General features: G+C 39.7%; 1 protein-coding gene across 2 annotated transcripts in view; it reads left to right on the top strand.

Annotated features, from left to right (window-relative positions):
- ERBIN (erbb2 interacting protein) overlaps positions 1 to 24,880 on the top strand; it is an 86,215-nt gene that overhangs the window by 11,077 nt on the left and 50,258 nt on the right. For both annotated transcript variants that reach the window (XM_058169509.1, XM_058169510.1), the window contains exons 2-3: positions 15,748 to 15,804; positions 21,549 to 21,746. In XM_058169509.1, the coding sequence (XP_058025492.1) occupies positions 21,558 to 21,746 (189 nt within the window). In that variant the 5' untranslated portion in view covers positions 15,748 to 15,804; positions 21,549 to 21,557. The remainder of the gene's footprint in view (positions 1 to 15,747; positions 15,805 to 21,548; positions 21,747 to 24,880) is intronic.

Raw genomic sequence — 24,880 nt, 5'->3', positions numbered from 1 at the left:
AGTAGACCAACCCATTGCCAGGTGGTGCTAGATTATATTTGACAGAGAATTTGTCAGCTAAGTGGATTGATTATACTAAGGTAAGAGTCCCAAACTTAAATTGTCATGAATGCAGCATATTCATATGCCTGAGAATCACAAGATTGAAAACCATTTTTAAATTATATAGAAGTTGTAAGAAGTGACGATAATGAAAAGTAGCATAATATATCATTAAACATAAATCTATTAAGTAAAAAGACATTGATCATGGGGCAGCCAGGTCCTCCTCAACTGCTTTCTTCTTTTCTTCCTTCCTTGGGCAGCCCCAGCTTCCTAACCTATCTTTTTTTTTGGCCAGTCCTTTCTTCACTGCTGCCAAAGAACCTGATGCAGCCTTAGAAACAGTGACTGCCACAGACCACGACAACAGGTTCCTATTTCTCAGCAATGTGGAGCTGAGCATGCAACAACTGGGAGCACAGCTGAGAAGACCCTGTTGTTTCTGGAAAACTTACTGGCCAGGGCAAGATAATAGGTCTTGGTTTTTCACTGTATGAGGTGTTTCCTCTGGCCTGCTTGCTCATAATTGTGAATTGAGGTCTGGAGCATTGCTGGGCAGTTTTGAGCTGTGAGTTTGAGATTCTGTACTAAGGCATCCTTATAATGAGACAATATGGTAACAAAAAGGTCTTTTCTTTCATATATCATCAAATATTGTTCTAGCATCGCTAGAGGATTTATTAATTTCTCCCCAGTGACAGAGGTGCTCAAATCTAATATAACCCAATGGCAGCATTTTAAGTACTTAATGGTAAGTGCTTTGGTGTTGCCTTAGGTGCCGGATTTCATATCTGGCCTAATTCTGTTGGTTGGCTTTCTGTTGTTAGGGCCTGAGGGCAGGGAGAAGCTGTTTTATTATAAGGCCAATGTTTTGTTGTCTGACCCTGTTCTTCATGACTGATTTATGTTAGCCAGGAAAGATTGACTGAATCAGGTGCAGTGATGAATGCATTGTTGCATAAATCGATACTGAAGACCCCCCCCCCCAAAGGAGGGAGCTCTGCCAGAAAAAACTTACTCTGGATGCTACTGAGCAGTCTATAACATCTTGAATAAAAGGTAATGGTCAGTTTCAGGTAATTGTGATTTTGTAGCGCTATTTTAGTATGAGTTCAAATGTGATTTAGGAACTGAAACTGCCTCAGTTACTGTTGTGGTCTTTATTGGAAAATGAGCAGAAAATACAATCCTGTTCTTATTCTCTGTCTCTGAGCAGCTTCTAGTTATTATTAAATATATACCCTGTTCCCCCCAAAATAAGACATCCCCTGATAATAAGCCCAATTGGGCTTTTGAGCTCATGGCAATAAGACCAAGCGCTTAATTCAGAGTTTTAAAAAAATATAAAACAGGGTCTTATTTGGTAATATTAAAGCTGCTCCAAGCTGAGTGAAAATATGTATCAGATTTATTTTTCAAATAGGAAGTTATTTTTTTTGACAACGATGAATATTTCTATAATTTTGTTTGCCATTATTCTAAAACTGATTTTTTTTTTTTTTTTTTTTTTTTTTTTTTTTAAAAAATATAAAACAGGGTCTTATTTGGTAATATTAAATCTGCTCCAAGCTGAGTGAAAATATGTATCAGATTTATTTTTCAAATAGGAAGTTATTTTTTTTGACAACGATGAATATTTCTATAATTTTGTTTGCCATTATTCTAAAACTGATTTCCACAAAGTGTCCTGGTAGTTTCAGAAATATAAACATTACAATTTTTAAAAATATATTTTGATTAGAATTTTTTAAAATAGTAAAAATGAACAAACAAAAGATAAAAAGTAAAGAATACGGAAAAGAATTAAAAGGAAAAAAAATACAAAATTATATCTTCTCTGTATTGAGTAATTGTCATCTTCACCTTTTCTCCATTCATTTCATGGCTTTTTATTCGCCAAATCCCAAAATAATCAATTTGATCTTTTCTTCTTTCAACAAAAATCCACATAAAGTTTCCAATTTTTCAAAAATATTCTTTGTAGTTTATTCTCTGGTTAATTTCACCATTTCTTTAAGTTCAGTTCATTTTAAAATCCAATCTTCCACTATAGTTATTCCAAATTTTTATATATAATAATCTCATTGCAATTACCATTTATAATATTTCTTCTCTAGTTCCTTATCCATAAAACCCAATAGGAATATTTATGGTTTTATTATGCACAGTATCTCTGACATAATTTTATGGATTTGTACCCAAACATTTTTTACTTTTTCACTGTGCATTACCAAAATTTTCTTTCAACATATAAGGCAGTTTTAGCTGCTGTCTCATTGTTCATTATTTTTGTAAAGGTTCTCTCTTAGTGTAAATTTAATACCAGTTCCCGCATTTTCTCCATATATCCATATTTATATTGTTGGGCTGTCATAAATATTACAGTTGTCCAGAGTGAATTTCAGTCTATTTCCATTTCCTTCCCGTCCCCCTTAAATTCTCTTGTTCTTTGCTGTATGTAATAAAGATTAAAATTTTGAGTGCAGCATTAGAACTTACTTTGAAAAGATGACCTGAGCTTTAGCAGAAGCCTTCTTGCTGGGCCAGAAGAATGTAGAATGACCATGCCATTTATCTACTTGCTGGTAAACAAGTGGCAAGTGTAGCATATCTGGTGATTACCTCTCTAGAGTATGCAAGACAGGTTTAGCAGAGTTGTAGGAGGAAGGTCTGGAAACCCTCATGCGTTATCAGTGGGTCCAAACACATATTTTGCTTTACTTTGTATTGCATTGTTTTTTTCAGTCCTTTTCTATAATATATGTGCATTTGGTTTTGGGAAAGCTAAAGAAATAGTCCATTTGCTGTCTACTTTGGTACTAGTATGTGTTTTCTGCTGAATAGTTATGTCCTTTCTGAAGGGTACATGGAAGAATTAATCTTCAATGCTGACATACATAACATACTGTAGCCACGTGAAGCTAGACAACAACACAACAATGAACAAACAACCCCCTCCCCCCCAAAAGAGTTTCTTTAAAATGAAGCAAAGCTCTACCATACAGTTACGTGTTATGCAATAACCCAAATACGTTCTTCTTGCAGAGTTCACAGATACCTTAAATTTGTTAAGGTATGTTAATGTTAATGTTGATGTTAATGTTAATATTGAAAAAATAAACTATGTAAAGCACCCCACTGGGGAGGATTCATGTTTTTATATAGTACAGTAGATGAGACACGGTATATGAAATTATTTTCAACTTGAAAAATGTTGGAATTGGAGGAAAAACATTTCTCTGAGCATCCATTTCCATCATAATTGTATTTGTTTGCATATAAATGCATTTGTATTTTTTTTAAAAAATCATTGAAAACTTTGGTGTGTTTATGTATAACTGTATGGAAATTCAATTAAAGACTGCTTTAAAACTATTAATAATATTTATGGTACATTTACTGTGAGAAATAGTCTATCTAACAGACTCTTGAAATATTCATTGACGGTACTCTTTTCTACAGCTTTATATTGTCATATAAAATAGTTTAGCTTTTAATAATACTTTTTTTATTACAGCTTTGTTTTCAAATGACAAATGTAAAAAAGATAAAAGCATAAATTGAATTAGTAAATGGTCTGCGGCCCTACAAAGAATCAATAAGGAAATGGGAATGGAAAAAAATAATAGTTGTTGTCTTCAAGTGGAAGGTATCCCGTATTTGAGTTATATAGTAGAGAAGTTTTATATTAGATACAAAATCACATTTCCCCCCCCCCCCAATATCAACAGTGGTCCTGTAGTTACGATGGGTCAAAAATGTCTGTCTTTGTAAAATGTTGCCCTCCCCTGTCATGTTATTGTGATCTGAGTGCTTGACAGTCTGTTTTCTCTTACGGCCAGAGTGCCAAATGCCCACAATTTGCAATCTTTTTTGCCAGCTTTCCCAGAAAGTTAGTGGGGAAACTGGCTGGGAAACTTGAAAGCTGTTGCTGAGGGATTTCCCTCCCGCCCATACATGGGGGAGGGGGAAGCATGAAAATCCTTTGGCGGGCTGCAGAAATGAAACTCTGATCTTATCAATCCTTGCTTTGTTTCTATGGCCCAGTGTAGAATTCCCTTCCCTACACAGAAGGGAAAGGAACCTCCTCTAAAAGACTGCAGAAATAGAAGTTAGATCTCAATATTCTGAGACCTGTTTCTGCAGGCCCTGGAGTTCCCCTTCATGCATGGAAGTGAAAGGAGTGTGGCAGACTGCAGAAATGAAGCTTGGATCCCCAAAATCTGAGCTTCTTTTCTGTAGCCTGTCACAGGAGCTCTAATCCGCACACAGAAGGAAGCTTCCTACTCTCCTTTGGCAGACAACTTTTTTACTCCATTGGCTTAATGACTGTGGGGTTACATAATGACCACAGTTGGGACAGCCAGGATTGCAGTTGTTGAGCGAACCACTGCAGTCACATGGATGTCTCACTTAACAGCTCTGCTTGGCTTATATTATTTATTTATTATTCCAATTTATATACTGCCCTGACATTTTTTCTTTTGCGGAGCTGGGGTGAGTGTGGCCTGCGCATGATGCATCCAGCCTGTGGACCACCAGTTTGGCAGGCATGGTGTAAGAGCTCATAGAAGTCATACAACTAAAAGTTGGTGACAATACAATTTTCTTTCAATTTTGAGCAGGAAACAAACATGAAACAAAACGTCTGTTGTGATTTTGTTAGGCTTACCTAACAAAAATTAGAAATTGTACAATTGTACAATGATCCCTTCAGCTAACATTTTTCACTTAAGGAAAAAAATTACTTACTTTCCTTTAGTAATGGAATTATAGTTCTGTTTTTCCTCTTGACTATTAAATTTTGAAATTGTATTGCCCTTGGCCACTGACAGCCTACACATCCTATTTTAAAGTGTTAATTGTTGTGAACGTTTTAAGAGCTGTGATAGTTAGCGTTTACAAATTAAACAAAATTAGATGTTTCAGTGGTTCTTTAATGACTGATTATGCATTAACACATTAAATTCAGGTTGATATAGATTATAAAATTTAATCCACTGACAATTGTCATAATTTAAATAATTCTATTGAAGTTAGAGAAATTTTATTCTAAATAACTGCACCTAGATTTGAGCTACATTCAGATTTCTAAAACATTGAACTGAAATTAATTCATTCAGATTTTTATAGCAATACATGAAAATTGCAACATAAATTTTGAAAATTTCTACAAATTTTAATTTCTAGTTCCATGGATTTAGCGATGTGCAGTTTAAATGCTTTGAAAATTAATGGGTGCATTTGCTGAAATAAATTTCTAGCTGAATTCTAAAACATAATGTGAAAGTGGGTTCCACGGTTTTATTATTCAAGGGAAACAGGTCTTCTGATCCCATCAACCACCTGCAGTGTCCCTGTCCCCCAGCCCCAAGCCAACTGGCAAAGGCCAGTTTTAATAGCGTTCCAGAAGATCAAAAGGTTAGGGAGCAGTTTTCACTTCTGGTGATCGTGTGTTCCCTAGGGATGGGGCCACAGCAGAAAAGGCTCTTCTCCTTGACCCTGCCAGCCAAAATTCCTTAGCAGATGGAATATATAGCAGGCCTTTTCGATTGGGACAAGTGGGGCAGATACTTTTGATCCATGCCATATAGGGCTTTAAAAGTAACAGCCAACACCTTGAATTGGATCCAGAAGCTAACTGGTAATCAATGCAGCTTGTTCAATAAAGGTGTTATATGTGCAATCCTAGGGGCTCCCAGAACTGTGTGCATCAACTCAGGAAGCTCAGACTGCCCAAGGAGCTGCTGATACAGTTATACAGAGTAATTATTGAGTCTATCATGTGCACTTCTATAACTGTATGGTTTGGTTCTGCAACCCAACAAGACAGACACAGACTTCAGAGGATAATTAGAACTGCAGAAAAAACAATTGCTACCAACCTGCCTTCCATTGAGGACCTGTATACTGCATGAGTCAAAAAGAGGGCTGTGAAAATATTTACAGACTCCTCGCATCCTGGACATAAACTGTTTCAACTCCTACCCTCAAAACGACGCTATAGAGCAAGGCACACCAGAACAACTAGAGACAAGAACAGTTTTTTCCCGAATGCCATCACTCTGCTAAACAAATAATCCCCTCAAACTATTTACTAAGTCTGCACTACTATTAATCTCATCATTCCCATCACCCATCTCCTTATGACTAACTGTTGCTTGTATCCTTACAGTTTATATTGATATTGATTGTTTCCTGATTGCTTATTTGTACCCTATGACTATCATTAAGTGTTGTATCTTATGATTCTTGATGAATGTATCTTTTATTTTATGTACATTGAGAGCATATGCACCAAGACACATTCCTTGTGTGTCCAATCTCACTTGGCCAATAAAAAATTCTATTCTATTCCAGTCCAGTCCAGTCCAGTCCAGTCCAGTCCATTCCATTCTATAACCAGCTGTATATTCTATGTAGAATGTATTGCAGTAATCTAGCTAAGAAAAGACTAGGGTATGAGTGACCATGTGCAGGATCTCATGATAAAAGGTAAGAGTGCAAAGGCCCTCCTAGCCATGACTACCACTTGCTCTTTGAGCAGGAGTTGAAAGTACAGGAGGATCCCCATGGTGCACAACAGGTCTGTCCAGACCCATCCAGAACAATGATAACCAGATTCTGAGGTCACTTGCATCCACCGTCTTTCCTGGGTTCAAATGAAACCTGTTGATGCCCATCCAGACCCCTGTAGCCTCCAGGCGTTGAGAAAGGGCAGCCACATCATTGCTTGAATCACCAGGAATGGAGATGTAAAGCTAAATATCATCAGCATATTGATAATATCTTAATCCATACTATTGGATGATCTTACACAGAATTTTTAACTTTATGCACATCATTAATTGAAAAGTTGTTTTTAATTTTATAAAATCAGTATGTCATTTCTCCCTGATGAGGAAACTCATTTTTTCTTATTTTCTCAACCATCTGAGTAGTTCAGTGGACTAGGTCAAGAATCTACAAACGGAAGAACATAAGGAACTCCAAAACCACATGGTTGAAAGAACTTTGGGAGGCAAGATATTAGAGCAGGAGCTTTTAACAATAATCATGCTTCTATTTTAAATATATTTGCAGCACCTTAGTCAGGTTTAAATTTTTACTTGGCTGCCAAAGCTTATAGGATGGCTTTGGGCAAATGGCAGTCTTTCATTGAAATTAATCTGAATGGTATAAATCACCTGGGGAATGATAGCTATAAATATAAAACAAATTTAAGGTCATGTGTCTGCTGCTTGAAACTGGGAGTTCAATAGAATTGTTTTTGGTAATATAAAGTAAGCAAAATAAAAAGAAAAATGAAACAAAATATATTTTTTCTCAGTAATAGTCTTTTCAGTCAAGGGAACCACATCCTGTTTTGTGAGCTTGAACATTTTAAAAAGCAATGCATAGAGTTAACAGTTCTTGGTATTATATATTTTTTAATGAAGTGGGTAAGCAGGTTTTTTTTTTTTAAAATTTTTTGGGGGTGGTGGTTGCATGATGGGTTGGTATTCTTCAGGCTGGTAACAGAGGGAAAACTGATTTCATCTAGGAATTATTTCTGTCATTATAGCTGACAGATTTTATTTAAGATAAGCTTAAAGTTTTCTTCATTGCTAGTAAATTTTAAATAACTTGGATGGAATATATATAGCACTCACAGACCATCTGTTTAATTATAATACATTGAAAATAGAGATTTTCTAATCTAAAAATTCTTTTTAAATTGGAAATCAATTTACATGATTTTTCAATGCATGGCCAGAAGAATGAAATTGATATAGGCAAGATTGGAAAAGTAACTTGATGCTTGCATAAATAGTAACTAGCAGAACTGTCTACAATGTATATAGAAATGCTTCCTCTTCTAGCTGAAGATTCCCACATTTTAATATTCCTTCAACATTGTTAGGTTGGAAGAAAGACTTTTCATATGGTTCAGGATTTTGTGTTCCATCATTATACTGTCTTTTTTTGACTAAAATTTCTAATGTCTGAGATTTCATAAAGTTGCAGTTGCACCTTCAGTGATTTTTATGAACTTTTTTGGCATCTTTTCCAGTTCTGTAGTATTGTAAGAGGGAAGGTAATAGAAATTAAACTTGTGGTTAGTGTGTTATATGTTTTATTTTCTGAACCTGTAGAATATTTTATTAAAAATGGAATGTTCAATTTAGAATGAAAAAAATTGATTCATCGTTTAAGCTAGCAACACAATCTCGTTGAGGAATACTTTAATAAGTTACTTTTTCATATTAAAATTTATGACATTTGAATATACAGGCCTGATCATTCATAAATGTAAGAAAGTGTATAACAGTACAATATTTGTTCATTCTCTTTTCTTTTAACTGCAAAATTGTGCTGTATGTGTTTTCTGATGGGATTTTACTTCATGGCTGATTTCTCCAAAATTTTTCAGCAGTGCAATAGAAAAGCTCCTTCCTCAGAATGATGGCTGCCACGCACACATACACACACATACACACACACACTCAGGGTCAAGTGATTGTGTTTCAGGTATTTGGAAAGTGGCACGCTTTTGCAACCAATTGCATTGTACATGGTCACATGATGATATTTTTTGTCCGTTTCCAACGTTTTCTGCCAGTTTCTGGCAAAAAATGCCCATTCAGAGAAATGGATTCACTTAACAATTAGTTTCTCTCTTTACGACAGTCATAAAATAAATCCAATCACATGTTGTCTCGACTTATAAATGCAACGACTTACAGCTAGAATTCCAGGCTCCATTGTGGTCATAAGTTGAGGGCTACTTATACGAAATAAAATGATTTCATTTCTCTCACACTTTTAATGTGCAGTAGCACGTCTCTTCTGGCAGGCTTAGTCTGAAAACAAAAGCCACATAAATTTTTGGAAAGATTTTTTATTGCCAGTAAGCAGAACCTTGGAAGCTTGTTAAATTCTCCCACTCAACTTCTATCTAATGTAATGGAGGCAGAGTCGCTATGAATCCCTTTTCTCATGCTTCTCCCTCCCCTGGGCTGTGTTGTGGCCCACCGGCAGCCAGCAAAGCTGGCAGCAGAATTGGACAGTGGGGAGGTTGGGGAGGAACTTGGGACAGTCCTGGGGGCTGGGGAAAGCTCGGACGAGGGCTCTGCATCGGAGGCAGAGAGGGGGCCAAGGCAGTTATGTGCAGTTATGTGCAGCCTCTGGAGTCTGACATCAGCAAGGCAGAACAGCAGAAGCCTGTTCCCAGTGTGTGCATGTGCAGAGCTGCCAGACAATAAGAACAATTAAAAAAACAGGGTCGACTTGGGCGTAAGATTTGGAGATGATTGGCCTCTCCCATAAGACATAATAGAAGAGTGAATGGGACATGAGCTTTTGCAGGAAGCAATTAGTTCATCTGGCCGATTCAAGATTTGAAAATTCTGTTTGTGACTCTGCCAAGTTTGGCCTTGCCCTGCATCTGGAAATTAGCTTTCTGGCAGCGTTCCATGTGAGATAGTTGAGTATCGCTAACCTTCCTCTGAAAGACTGTTTATCAAGCCTTGCAGACTGTAAATAAAAGTAATTTACAGTCGTATATAAAAGATTTTGCAGGACTAAGATTGTGCTTTATACTTTCTAAGGAAGCCTAGGTCAGAACAGGTTGAAGTACAGGTAATTCTTGCTTTGCAGCCATTCATTTAGTGACCATTCAGCGTTACAACATTGCTGAACAAAGAGATGACCATTCCTTGAAGTTGAAGCTGTTATAGCATTCCCCTTGGTCACATGATACCAATTTGGTCACCCAGTTTGGCTATTTATGACATTCACTGCCAGATTCCAATCAGTAAAACCATTGGGAAAGCTGGCAGAAGTCGCAGGTCACTGTCATGTGACATCACACTTAATAGTCCCATATGATTTGATTAACAACAGAATTGCTGTCACAAATCTCATCATTTTTCATTTTATAGCCATATCATTTAGCAATAGTTACCAACTGCAGTCCTTAACTAAGGACTACCTTTATCTCTTTTGCAATAGTCCCTCTATTTTCCCAGGGTCTGTTACACATTCCGTCATAACACTGATATTCTTCCCAGCACAATCCAGGTTAAAAAAACTGAACAGCTCACCCATTTCACCATAACTAAAAGGTTGTTCAACAACCAGTCATAAGTTGAGGACTAACTATATTGGCCTCATGGCTGTAATAAACTGATTTGATTTGATGGAATAATTCAGGGATGTCAAATCAAGGCCCACGGACCGGATCTGGCCCACAGGGTGATTAGAGCTGGCCATGGGGCCGCCCTGGAAACAGCGAAGGACCGACTCGCGGTGCCTCTGCCAGCAAAAACTCAGTGGGAAGTTGCAGCTCAGAGGGCTGCAGGATGTTGAGCTGGCCGCGCCCACCCCAGCCATGGTCACCCCAGCTGAGCCCACTCGGCCCCCTGAGATCAAACGCAACCCTGATGCGGCCCTCAATGAAATTGAGTTTGACACCCTTGGAATAATTGAACTCAACAACACTGAAGATGGCATTTAATTTTGTTGTGCTAGGTGTAATGACAATAAAGTAAAGTATTCTGTTTAGTAGATAGCAGTGTATTAAATGCAATAGTAAATTAAATTTGGAACTGAAGTGCTTAGAAAGAGTATATTGACATGAAAGGAAAATGCTATTCATTTCATAGGCAAAACGTCTGACAAGAGCTAGGCACTTTCCACTGTAAAAGTGCTATAGAATCCATCTATGCAATAAAATAAATATAAGTGGGATGCCCTCTGCCCAAAGGCTTCTAAGCAATCCAGTGAAGCAGAATAAATTCTTTTAAGTTCCACGTTCAGGAAGCAGATACAATTATCAGCTAGTGGCCTTTGCCAGGAACATGAAGTTAAAGGCCTGGCTTGTGAGAAAAACTGCCAGATACCACAATGCACTTCTGTCTGTCTGGGCCAAATAGTTATTCCCCCCCCCCCTTTTAATTACAGGCAGAACCACTATTCTAATTACAGATCTCAAGACACAATAGATAATAACACCAAAACAAGGGTTTTATATCCTATGGGAATCATTCTAAGTGGAAGGAGGTTCCATTGGTGAATTTATATTCAAGTGTAAAGTTTTGTTAAAATGATGCTAATTATAAAACAAATGGAGTCAACCTTTAAAAAAAAGCAGAAGGGAAGTAGTTATGGGATACTCAGGAAATTAAACTTTGAATGCAACAAGTAAGCAGCGACTTTGGAAGCATTTTAAAAATAATAGTGCAGAAGGATATGAAGGGCCTCAGGATGTATTTTGAAGGAAGATCCCTAAATAACTGTTCCGTAGTTAGTTGCAATGGAAAAACAAAAACCCTCATCTGTTGCCTACAAGCTTTGAATTTAGGAATTTGATGTGCAACCTTACATGTGTCTTATTACAGTACAAGTAGGTCTGATAGTGGTCAATAACGTTTACTTTCCGGGCACTGTAAAACAAGCTGCAGTGTTCTCAGAACTACATTTTTATATGTTACTAAATCCATAACATTTTATTTTGAAATTTTAAAAATGATGTCACCAGCAACTTTTGGAAATGTTCTGGATTTTGGTGGTGAGGAAGTTGTTTTTAGTAGACTATAAGAATGTATTCCATATAAAACCAGTTACATACATTGCTGCTTAAAAGTTTGTCAACTCCTTTGAATTTTAATATTTCTGGATAAAATTACCCTAAAACCAGTCCCAATTTAACAAATGGGTCAAAAACATCATAATTGTTCATTTATTGAGGAAAATGATCCTATCCTAAATATTTTTGTGTGGCAAATGAATTTAAACCTCTAGGATTATCAGTTTATTTGAAGAGGAAATTAAAGTCATGTGTTCAATCACTGGTATGATAATCAGATGTAAATGTAGAAGGTCCTGCCTTATAAAAAATAATAGAATTTTGGCTATTCATCTTCAAAGTCTCATCTTATAAAAATACGGTATGTGGAAGTGTACCATAGCTCAAAGGATATTACTGAGGTCCTCCAACAAAAATTATTGATGTCTCACAAGTTGGGAAATATTATACAAAAGTATTTCCAAAAAGTTTGGACTCCACAAATAACTTTCAGGCTGATTGTATAGATCCCACCAATGAAAGGAACTAAAAGCTTCTCTTGCATTTTTATTTATGTATGAAATGTATATGGCCACCCATCTCACAAGAATTGACTAAGTGATGTATGGCATTTAAATAAAACAAAGACATAAACTGCTATTAATAAAATGAAAGAGCTATTATTAAAATACAAACCACTACACACAGGATTAAGCATAATGATGGCGCTATCTTTGAATATCACCCCTCTTCTGGGATTCCAAGCCAAATGACATAACCAGATTTTAACGGACTTACAGAATATTAACAGGGGTGAGACTTAACCTTACTTTGTGAAGGAAAGTGTTCCAGAAGGTGGGTACCAGCAGAGAAAGCCCACCTGGGACCTGCCAACTATAAGTTCCTAACAGATGGGACTCAAAGCATGCCCTCTCTGCCAGATCTAATGGGGCTGGCAGATGTAATTGGATAAAGATGGCCCCTTAGATAATCTGATCTGATGCCATGATGGGTTGAAAAGATTAAACCCACAAATTGAATTGGACATGGAAGAAAATGGCAACCAATGCAGTAAAGATATGACGCATGTTGTTTTAGAAGCAGATGTAACCACCTACATTATGTTGGTTACCACCTTTAAAGCGCTCCATGGCTTAGGACCGGGTTATTTATGGGACTGCCTTCTGCCACCATTTGCCTCCCACCGACCCGTGCGCTCCCATAGGGAGGGCCTCCTCAGGGTGCCGTCAGCCAAACAATGTTGGCTGGCGACCCCCAGGGGGAGGGCCTTCTCTGTGGGGGCCCCTACCCTCTGGAACGAACTTCCCCCAGGACTTCGTCAACTTCCTGATCTCCGGACCTTCCGCCCTGAGCTGAAGATGTATTTATTCTTCCGCGCAGGACTGGCATAGAATTAGTTTTAATATTTGTAATTTTAAATGGGTTTTATGGTTTATGTATTTTAATTCAGGGGCCCAATTTAATAAGTTTTTTAGTACTGTTTTTATTTATATTGTATTTATTGATTGTTGATTTTATCTGGCTGTGCACCGCCCTGAGTCCTTCGGGAGAAGGGCGGTATAAAAATTATATTATTATTATTATTATTATTATTATTATTATTATTATTATTATTATTATTATTATTATTATTATTATTATTATTATTACCTTCTGTATCAATTAAACTTCCCGAAGTTCTTCAAATTAGCCCCATATAGTTCATATTACAGTAGTCCAACTGAAGGTGACTAGGGGATGAACGATTGTAAACAGAGCCCCCTGATCTAGGAATGGGTGCAACTGATGCACAACATAAGCTGTGCAAAGGCATTGGTGAATGTGTTCATGATGCCACCATTGGGAGAACATAAAACAGCAGTAGTTGGGTTGCAAGGAAAAAGTTAACTATCTCTACAAAGAACATTATTGCCAATCTACAGTTTCCAAAAGCCCAAATGGATAAGCCAGAAGGCTATTGAAATTATGTTTTGTGGCTAGATTTTATCAATATAAAACTTCTTTCCTTGAATGAAAAGTAATTTGTTTGGCAAAAGGTCAACTCTGCATTCTAGCATAAGAACCTTATCTGAGAAATGTACTTGCAATATCATGGTTTGGGCCTGCCATGCTGCCTCAGGATAATTTGTTATAATTGATGGAACTAATGATTCTAAATTGTACCAGTAAATTGTAGCTATTTAATGAAATACTCGTCTAGAACTGCTGTTTGAAGTTGCAAAGCAGCCCAACCAACTTGCCCTGATTGGGAGGAGGGGGGAAGTCTTCACTCTATTCTTAAAATTTAATATATTACTAAGAAAAAAAACAATTTTAATAATAATAATAATAACAACAACAACAACAACAACAACAACGTTTTAATTTGTATACTGCCCTTCTCCCGAAGGACTCAGGACGGTGAACAGGCAAATAAAATACAAACAGAAACATACACATGAATTAAAACAACCCTTAAAAAACTTGATTCAAATTTGCCAGAAAATTTAAAATAACATTACACCCCATAAAATTACCTAGGATTAGATCTTGGATGAAATAACTGCAGAATGCCTTTAATATTTTTAGGTATATGAAAAAGAATCCAATCTTTGAGAGATACAATAATTAATTGTGTGCAGTATGGCATTCCCTACTGTTCATTTCTTATATTCGATCCCAGATGATATAACTGTTCAAGGTTAAATTCTGTCATGTGGTTAGTATTCTCATTTTGCATTTTTACATAGATACACGTTGTCTTAGGTACAAAATACAAATTTTTGTCAAGCAGAATTTTATCTATTTGTCAAGCAGAATAGCTGGCACTATTACTGTAGCATTTTATGTTTGGGTTAAGCATTACAGGTAGCCCTTGATGTAGGACCACAATTGGGACTGGAATTTTGATTGTAAATTGAGACACAATGCGGCCAGGCACAATTTTTTAATGGCAGTTTTATTGCTGTCACAGTTTGGTTACATCTTTTACTGTTTCTTCTGTTGCTTGCCATATTTTTTGTAGACAATTCGATCAATTCCAGTAGCCTTTAGACTTGATAATAACCAGAGTGCTGCATCAGGTGATTATCATGATGCAAATCCTGAAAGCATGGCTGTCTCTTGGAATTCAGTTTTCTTTGCATTTGTTACTGCATATACATTCCTTTACTTCCTGAAATTATTCAGGGGCCTTGGAGATACTCAATGTCAAACTGATAGCAATGGAGAAATTGAGAGGAATCTCTCTCATTAGCATGTAGATGACAATTACGGTAGCTTAAATCTGGGAATAATCCTTCCCTGTGATTGTATATTAAACGGCGTAGGAGATAATCATAATACCTTCTATTTCGGGCTGCCGTGAGTTGGCCCCAATAGGGGAGCAGGGCTGCTAATTGGAAAGGGATGTTTTTGAACAGAACGTAGTTCCACTAGTTTCTAGTCAGTTTTTGGAATTGGTGCAAAGCCTTTGTAGTGAGCTGTAACATTCTAAATTGTTAGACTTACTGACAAGCTTTTGGCAAAGTTTCTTTAGCATTTGTCTTAGTAGAGGTTGATTAAGATGTAGGTTCTCTCCTTAACATAAAGTGGTTAGCTACTGCATACTAGGAAGAAGCCCTGAAACAGGTAATGGCAACCAGACATACAACATGCATTTGTATAGTAACCATAGTTCAATTCTGTCTCTTCTGTCTCTTAGCCTTCCCATGATTGATCTTTGCTTTTTAGCCTTGAAGCTGGGCACTGTTGTTTATTGGCATAACTTGACATATCTGTCCTGTTTATCTGTTTCACATAAAAGGTTTGATTGAGTTGCCTTATGTAGTACAAACCTACCCGAATATGAAGCCATTGTTGGAATACAGATGCAATATTCTTGAACACGGGACCTAAACTTTGGTTTGATAGCTCCCTTTCTGTGAAATACCCTCACTAGGTAGCAAATGACTGTATTTTAGGTCTTTTTATAGATTTTCTTCTATAGTACATATCCTAATATCTTTTAAAATTGTTACTGCACTTTGGTGTTTGATCTATAGCTTATTTTGGTTAATGTTTTAAAAAGGGGAAGTATTAGCAAAAATAAATGAAAGGTTGTAGAATATTGTATAGAGTTATAGTTTTGACCAAAGTTATTATTTCTCTTTTCACAGAATGTTGGTTTTGAAAGCTCAGGGAAGAAGCAACAGGGAGAAAATCATAATCCAGTGGTAAGCATGACTGCATGGACACCGCATTTAATTATTTAACAAGTAATATTTAAGTTGGGTTTTTTATTGAAATAAATATAGCAGTTAGGAATATTAATAAAATATTAGAGAATAATCAGGAAGTGCCTTATACATTGTAAGCCGCCCTGAGTCTTCGGAGAAGGGCGGGGTATAAATGTAAACAAACACAAAAAAAAAAGTGAAAGAACATTTTACTTGATTTAGTTATTCAATTTTAAGTGCATAGTTGAAATTTTAAACACTTTCTGTTCTTAAAATGATAAAGCCTTAGTTATACCATCTCTGTTTCTCTAGTCATTATATCCTTAGCGTCATAAATAAACATACAAAGCAAAGAATGGGTAAAGGGAGAAGTGAGAGAAGGCAAGGAATCAAATCCATGAATGCTAGAACTTAATTTTCAGATAATGCTATACATTTCTTTGTCTGCCATTTCTAGAAGATGTTTTGTCCAAATGAAAATGTTTATTCTACATTGCTTTCCTACACTCTTAACAGGTTATCAGAGGTCCACAGATATTGACATAATTTTTTGTTGTTATGGTATATATACAAGAATTGTTAAAGTGGAGTCTCTGAAAGTTATAATAAATTGCCACTAAATTCTATTTTATGGTTGGTTTATGGTTTATGGTTTATTAGATTTTTATACCGCCCTTCTCCCGAAGGACTCAGGGCGGTGTACAGCCGGAATAAGAACAAAATATATACAATTTAAAACAACAGTTAAAAAGAGCAAATTTTAAAAGGCTGAATTATTAAAATTTAGATTTAAAATTTAAAAATATAAGAATACCCAATTAAAATTCATCAATAATTATGCCAGTCCCGCTTTAATGAATAAATATGTTTTGAGCTCACGACGGAAGGTCCGAAGATCAGGCACTTGACGCAGGCCAGGGGGAAGTTCGTTCCAGAGCGTCACTGCCCCCACAGAGAAGGCCCTACTCCTGGGGGCCGCCAGCCGACATTGTTTGGCGGACGGCACCCTGAGGAGACCCTCTCTGTGAGAGCGTACGGGTCGGTGGGAGGCAAAGGGTAACAGCAGGCGGTCTCGTAAGTACCTGGGTCCTAAGCCATGGAGCGCTTTAAAGATAGTTACCAGAATCTTGAAGCGCACCGAAGACCACAGGAAGCCAGTGCAAGCTACGGAGCAGCGATGTCACATGGGAGCCACGGCTCCCGTTACTACTCAGCGCAGCCGCATTCTGGACTAACTGCAGCCTCCGGGTGCACCTCAAGGGCAGCCCCATGTAGAGAGCATTGCAATAATCCAGCCTAGACGTAACCAGAGCGTGAGTGACCGTGCATAAGGCATCCCGGTCAAGGAAGGGACGCAACTGGCGAACCAAGCGAACTTGGTAAAAGGCCCTCCTGGCGACGGCCGCCAGATGTTCATCAAAGGACAGCCGTCCATCCAGGAGGACGCCCAAGTTGCGAACCACCTCCTTTGGGGCCACTAACTCGCCCCCAACAGTCAGCTGCGGATGCAGCTGACTGTACCGGGATGCCGGCATCCACAGCCACTCCGTCTTGGAGGGATTGAGCTTGAGTCTGTTTCTCCCCATCCAGACCCGTACAGCTTCCAGGCACCGGGACAGCACTTCAACCGCTTCGTTGGGGTGGTCCGGGGTGGAAAAGTACAGCTGAGTATCATCAGCGTACAGATGGTAACTCACCCCGAAACCACTGATGACCTCACCCAGCGGCTTCATATAGATGTTGAACAGGGTAGGCGAGAGAATCGACCCCTGAGGCACCCCACAAGTGAGGCGCCTCGAGGACGACCTCTGCCCCCCTGTCAACACCGTCTGTGACCGGTCAGAGAGATAGGAGGAGAACCACTGATAAACGGTGCCCCCCACTCCCAATCCCTCCAACCGCGCAGCAGGATACCATGGTCGATGGTATCAAGGCCGCTGAGAGATCTAATAGGACCAAGGCAGAGGAACAACCCCTGTCCCTGGCCCTCCAGAGGTCATCCACCAACGCGACCAAAGCCGTCTCCGTGCTATAACCGGGTCGGAAGCCAGACTGGAACGGGTCTAGATAGACAGTTTCCTCCAGGTGCCGGGGGAGCTGCCATGCAACCACACTCTCTACAACCTTCGCCACAAAGCGAAGGTTGGAGACTGGACGGTAATTACCCAAAATAGCTGGGTCCAGGGAAGGCTTCTTGAGGAGAGGTCTCACCACCGCCTCCTTCAAGGCGGCGGGGAAAACCCCTTCCATCAAAGAAGCATTTATAATCCCCTGGAGCCAGCCTCGTGTCACTTCCTGAGCAGCCAGCACTAACCAGGAAGGGCACGGGTCCAGTAAACATGTAGTTGCATGTAACCTCCCCAGCAACCTGTCCATGTCCTCGGGAGCCACAGAATCAAACTCATCCCACATAACCTCAACAAGACGCGACTCTGTCATCCCGGCTGGATCATCGCAATCTTGGTCCAAACTATCCCGAAGCTGAACGATTTTATCGTATAGATAACCGTTAAACTCCTCAGCTCGTCCCTGTAAGGGGTCATCCCGTCCCTCTTGATAGAGGAGGGAACGGGTCACCCGAAACAGGGCGGCCGGGCGGTTATCTGCCGATGCAATGAGGGTGGAAACGTAGGAACGCTTCGCCTCCCTCATTGCCACTAGGTAGGTCCTAGTAAAGGACCTCACTAGTGTCCGATCAGCCTCGGAACAGCTAGACCTCCAAGTACTCTCTAGGCGTCTTCTCCGGCGTTTCATCTCTCTCAGCTCCTCGGAAAACCAGGGAGCCAATTGAGATCTACGCCGGGTCAGAGGCCGCAAAGGCACGACACGGTCCAAAGCCCCAGCCGCGGCCCGTTCCCAGGCCGCAACCAGTTCTTCAGTCGTGCCGTGGGTAAGATCCTCAGGAAACGGCCCAAGCTCCGTCAGGAACCTCTCCGGGTCCATCAGGCGCCTGGGACGGAACCAACGCATTGGCTCCGTCTCCCTGCGGTGGTGAGCGGCGGTCCGAAAGTCTAGGCGAAGAAGAAAATGATCTGACCATGACACCGGTTCTTTCACTATATCTCCTAAATCCAGATCATTTACCCACTGACCAGAGATGAAAATCAAGTCTAGCGCGCCTCCCCCAATGTGTGTAGGGCCATCAGTTACTTGAATCAGATCCAAGGCCGTCATGGAGGCCTGGAACTCCTGAACCACCGTTGATGACAAGCCGGCAGATGGCAGGTTGAAATCACCCAAGACCAAAAGTCTGGGGATCTCAACCGCCACGCCAGCAAGCACCTCTAGTAGTTCAGGTAGGGCTGTAGTCACGCAGCAAGGAGCCAGGTACGTGATCAACAGCCCCATCTGATTACGGTGGCCCCACTTCACAAGGAGGGATTCACAGCCAGCTATCTGAGGAACAGTGGACTCCCTCGGCTCCAGACTTTCTTTAATCACAACCGCCACCCCCCCACCCCTACCTTGGGCCCTCGGCTGATGGAATGCACGGAAGCCCGGAGGGCACAGTTCAACCAGGGGTACACCCCCTTCTGTGCCCAGCCAAGTCTCCGTAATGCCCATAAGGTCCGCGGACTCCCTCTGAATCAGATCACAAATCAGGGGAGCCTTATTGACCACGGACCGGGCATTGCAAAGCATCAGCCGAAGACCCAAGCTCTGAGGGTCTTGACCATCCGGGGAACGAGTGAGGACTGAGGGGCCGGAGCACGTGATCGCTTTTAGACATCGAACACGTGCTCCCAAAGAGCGATACGGCCCCCTGCCTCCGCCATATCTGCCCCTCCCACTTACCGTACAGATGGAATAACATTCTCTGCTCGGAACAGACCCCTCCCCTCCTGTCTTCGGACCAGCTAAAATAGTGTCGTGAGCGCGCGCTGGGACTGGACATACCCTCCCCGACGGGTCACTCCCCCTACCCGTCGATCCCCTCCCCCCCTTTAAAAACCCCTTATTAAAAAACCTATTTAAAAACCCCCGAAGATTCTTCTTGGACGCATGCCACCTCTCTGGGTCCCAAGACCCTTCGTTAAGGCAGGCCCTCGATAGTGTGGAGGGCCATTCTTGCGAGGCGGGGGCACCTCGCAAGCGAAGAAGTTCAAAAGGTGAGTATCTCATGAGAAGAGGCGGCTAAAAGATGGTATGGCCCCCAGAGCGGTATAGATGATACACAGGGTCTATTAAGTCTCAATGAAAAGTTGAGTCTCAGTAAATCCATTTGGAACCTGGTGCAAGATGGTAAAAGATAGAAGTGTAGACACCGTCTTCGAAGGCAAAAGCCCTGATGAGCCGCTAATGATGGAACTCAAATGGCTCCAGATGACAAATGACAGTCACAGCACTTCAAGCACATAGGGGCAAGATGACACAGGGGCAAGATGGCAAGATGACACCAACCAGTTTAGGGGTAGACGCAAACATCAAGGATATCCCTCTCCTCCTTCTCATTCCCCCATCGCCTCCATCACCCCTTCCCCCCCACCATATGGCCCAGCCCAGTCATAGGCCCTCCGGTATGGTCCAGCCAAGCACACCATCAGGATCATATCGGCCTCCTTAACCTCCAGCCGACGTCCGCTGGCAAAATGAAGGCCGTCCGGAGAGCCCAGAATAGACAGATGGATAAAGGACGCCAAGGTGGCAAAACGCCACAGATGTAAACCGCCGTCAGCGAAATCATAGCGCGCCATAGGGAACTCCCAGCTGGTGATGGAAAACCTAATCAGCTGGGGAGCCCCAACCCCATCGCCGATAGGCAAATACCTAGCTGGGAGGATGGTATGGGTGGGAGCCAATGGCCAGCCGTTCCAAGCCGTTCAAGCCGATTCCAGGAAACCACAATCCTTTCCTCCTCCGATCTTCAATCTTGGCTGAATCAGCTGGGAAGCGCCGAAAAAGCCGCCCCTAAACGCCCCAAAATGGCCGCCGCCATGCGCCGCTCGCCTCCCCGTCTCCGTCTCCGTCTCCGTCCTCGGCGTCCGAAGATCTTACACGAGGCCTGAAGGTCTCAATCGGAAGCCAGAGAACCCACGGATCGAGTCAGGGGGCATAGTCGGCCAGGCGGCGTCTCCAAACACCGCATTGTTCCGGGGCCGTCCAGCCTACCATTCCAGAGAACTCAGAGCACCACCATTTTCGAGCATGCGCAGAAGAATAACAAAATGACAAGATAATGAAGCCATAACTAAAACCATCCAATTTAAGGTGTATGTATTTGGAATCATAGAATAGAAGCATGGAATCATAAGGCTGGAAGGATCTTGGAGGTCTTCAAGTTCAACCTGTTCTCCCCCCCCCCCCCAAAAAAAATTGCAATCCAGGAGACCTTATTGTATCCTGAATAAATGACTGGCCAATATTTTTTGAAGACCTCCCAACAATGAAGCATCCAGAAACATCCGCAACAAAACAACCAAGTCAGAGAGACCAAGGACTCCTTAGTTCAACCATAGTTCTCAGTTTTGTGTTCAAGTTGAAAAAGATAATTACACATCTGGCTTTCACATTTTTTGGGGAGGATTCATTAGTATAAAGAGGTTAATACTTCTATTTAGAGATAATTCTATTCAAGAAGATGCATGAACATAACATTAAAAACTTTTTTTATGTGCTTTGAAATAAGTACTTAGTGTCTTTCATTTAAAAACAACTCATATCTGTAAATATGTGGCAATATTTTATTCAACTTCCTAGGCTTGTTACTATTTTTAGAGTACTTCTTTGTTTTCTCACAATAGTGCCTGAAAATGACAACAAAACGGAACTTGTTTGTGCGATTGGTCCCATGCCGTTGCTTGCGTGGAGAAGAAGAAACTGTGACTGCACTTGATTACTCGCACTGCAGCCTGGAGCAGGTTCCTAAGGAAATTTTTACTTTTGAAAAGACATTGGAAGAACTCTATTTAGATGCTAATCAAATTGAAGAGCTTCCAAAGGTATGTTGCATTCTCATATTGCATTTCTTTATGTAAGTGAATAACAGTGAATCCTCGCATAAATGCTTTGTGTACAAAAGTAGGTAGAGTAAATTTTCTAGTAGTTTATAATGTTCATACAGCAGGAAAGAATATTGATATGTCAACCTTAATTTGTCATATTGATAATGAAAAATCAAGGTTGACATATCAATATTTATATAAGGCTCTGTACATATGCATGTCATCTTCGTTGAAATGAACCATAGTTGCTTGCTTATTAATTATTGTTCTAGCATTGTGAGTGGCCGGCAGAATATATTTTATGGAGCAGAAAATAGTATTTTAGGCTATAGATTGTTTCCATTTTCAGAAGAATCAGTTTAAAAAATATTACTAAATGACCCCCTTGAACATGGATTGTTGGTAAGGTTTAGAATCCAAGCAATATGTTTTACACATTCCTAGGTGAAGTATATTAGCACTGTTGCTCTCCAGAACTTCAGATAACTCCTTCCCAGTGGCTTCCTGTAGACCCTAAATAATAAAGGTCAAAATAAAGTGGTTTTATTGAATAGCATTCTATTTTTCAAACACAGCACAGTAGAATAGAAGCATAACCTTTGTAATATATTGATCTCAACCCCGCCTTAGGAAGGAACACTTCAGAAAAATTGTTAATGTGAAGAAAGTACCATCATTAAAACATTAAAGCAGATTATATGCTGACAGGCATGCATAGCGTCTCTGAAGACTGTTGTTAATTTTCTACATAATATTTCCACTGCAATGATCAGTAAAGTGAAGTATACCCTTCACTTTACTGTGAAGTGTTTGCATACATGCGCAAACATACCCAGGAATAGCCTTTTGAGGCAGCCAAGCAGGCCTTTCCAACATTTTCATGTTTTCACAAAATGTGCTTCACTCAAACTGGCAGCTTTTTGTAAAGCATTTCTTTTAGGTGCTTGTGTGTTATTTTGGTTGATAACATTAAAAAGTAAAAGAATAGATAGTTTACCAAGATGACCATGGTAACCTTGGTCCGATATTCAAGACAAAAATCTGAATAAAACAGATCCAGTATCATCTGGATTGCAATATCATCATACGCAAAGAAACATTTTTCACTGGCTGAATCAGCAAAAAGTGTAATGTTGAAAAACAGCTTCTGTCACTCAGACATTCTGTCTGCATCCTCAAGATCCAAAAGCTAAACAAATTTAAAACTATTAGATAAGCACCTGAAACCAGTGGTGGGTTGCCCCCCCAGTTCAGACCGGTTCGCAAGAATCGGTAATAAAACTGGTGGGAGGCTCCGCCTACAGACCCGGACGTCATCAGGAAGTTTCTGCGCATGTGCAGGTCTCATTGCAAACCAGTAGTAAAGGTAAGTAGAACCTACCCCTGCCTGAAATAGATGTTTCACAATGAGCAGCTGACTGCTACACTTATTGCCTCTGCACCCAGCAAATAAAGCCTCATATACTACATAACAATAATAGATATTAAGTTATTTCAGTGCCCTAAATATAATGAGGTAGATTTTCGATACTCCTGTCCTTTGGTTCTTCATCCCAAATTGGTTTTTTGTTAGTACCCTAGATGTCAATCTTCCATGTTTCTGGAGATCTAAAATCACAGAATAACTGTATTTAAAAACGTACTTTAGAGTAGAATAGAATAGAATAGAATTTTTTTTATTGGCCAAGTGTGATTGGACACACAAGGAATTTGTCTTGGTGCATATGCTCTCTTCTTAGGAAGATCAAAATGTTTTTGTCTGCAACAAACCTTCCAAAGATGGCAAAATGTGCATAAATTACATTTTGAAATGTGCATTATAATCAGGAATATATATGATTGAATATTTTATATAAATTGGCTTTATGATCCTAGCCTTATTTTTACTTCTTAAGTGATTATCACTTCCCAATTTAAGATATAGCACTTTTCCAGATAAAATTTAAGGCTAGGATTTTTCTATTTTTCTCTGGAAAAGGGGAAAAGCTTACCAACTTTGATTAAGCTGTCCAACTGTATGCTTTTTAAATGTTTTTACATGTACACAGTTTTGTAGCAGGTTTATACTTTCTCCTTCCAAGTTTCCCTTTTTCAAAGATAACAGCTTCTGTTCCAATATCTTTTCCTGATAAGGCACTTGTTGACCTACAGCAGGCTCTTTTAAGACTTGTGGACTTCAAGTCCCAGAGTTCCTCAGCCAGCTGGCTGAGGAACTCTGGGAGTTGAAGTCCACAAGTCTTAAAAGAGCCAAGTTTGCAGACCCCTGGTCTACAGAATGCAAAAACAGGTTACCATATTCTGTTTTATGGGATTCACAGTATTTCAGTTTATGAAGCCAAGGCCATGGACAAGAAACTTGTATCTGACTGACTGAGAACACACTCTATGATCTCTGGTGATGTGGCCTCATTTTAGCTGGCTGAGGGACTGAGTGGGTGGATGCAGGGAGTGGTAAATGAATCTTCGCATGAGAGAGTAGGCCATTTGTCTTTCTGTTCCTCAGGAAACATTGCCTGAATTGTCTCAAAGTACCTGACCTGCAATAGTTTTGCATTTCTTAAGAGGCTACTGGTTATTACTTTTAAATTAAAGATTACCGAAGACATTTTTATGAAAATAAAACAGTGTGGGTATTAGAAAAGATACAGAAAATAAGAAAGAAATTAAGAAGTAGAAGTAGAAAAGAAAGAAAGAAGCAACTTCCAATCTTCTTCACAGTGGTCATAAATGCATTTATATTTTACCTTCTCTAAGGTTGCATCATAATTTCTTTCTTTCCATAAGCTACCCTTTCTAATACCCAAACAAGTTCATTTTTCTCTTTTTTTCAGCAAAAAGTCCACAAAAGTGTACTTGTTTCTCTAATCAAAGAAGTTAATTTTGCTATTATCTTTATAAACCTTTTCTCTATTTTGGATATTTCAGAGTCTTTCCATTTTTGCTCATATATTTTAATTCCTTCGATCTTGGTTCAGCCCTGGTTTTGGGAGAGAGTCAGCTATGGATAGATTTATTTACTTACTTATTTAACTCAGTTTAGGTGCTGCCTGACTTCAGACTGACTCTGGGCAGCTCACAATATAATAAACCATAAAAATGCAATACGAAACAAAATGGGATCCGGTTACTTT

This window comes from Ahaetulla prasina, chromosome 2 (assembly GCF_028640845.1).
Source record: "Ahaetulla prasina isolate Xishuangbanna chromosome 2, ASM2864084v1, whole genome shotgun sequence".
In the NCBI taxonomy this organism is placed as follows: domain Eukaryota; kingdom Metazoa; phylum Chordata; class Lepidosauria; order Squamata; family Colubridae; genus Ahaetulla; species Ahaetulla prasina.
This window is presented reverse-complemented; position numbering and strand designations above follow the sequence as displayed.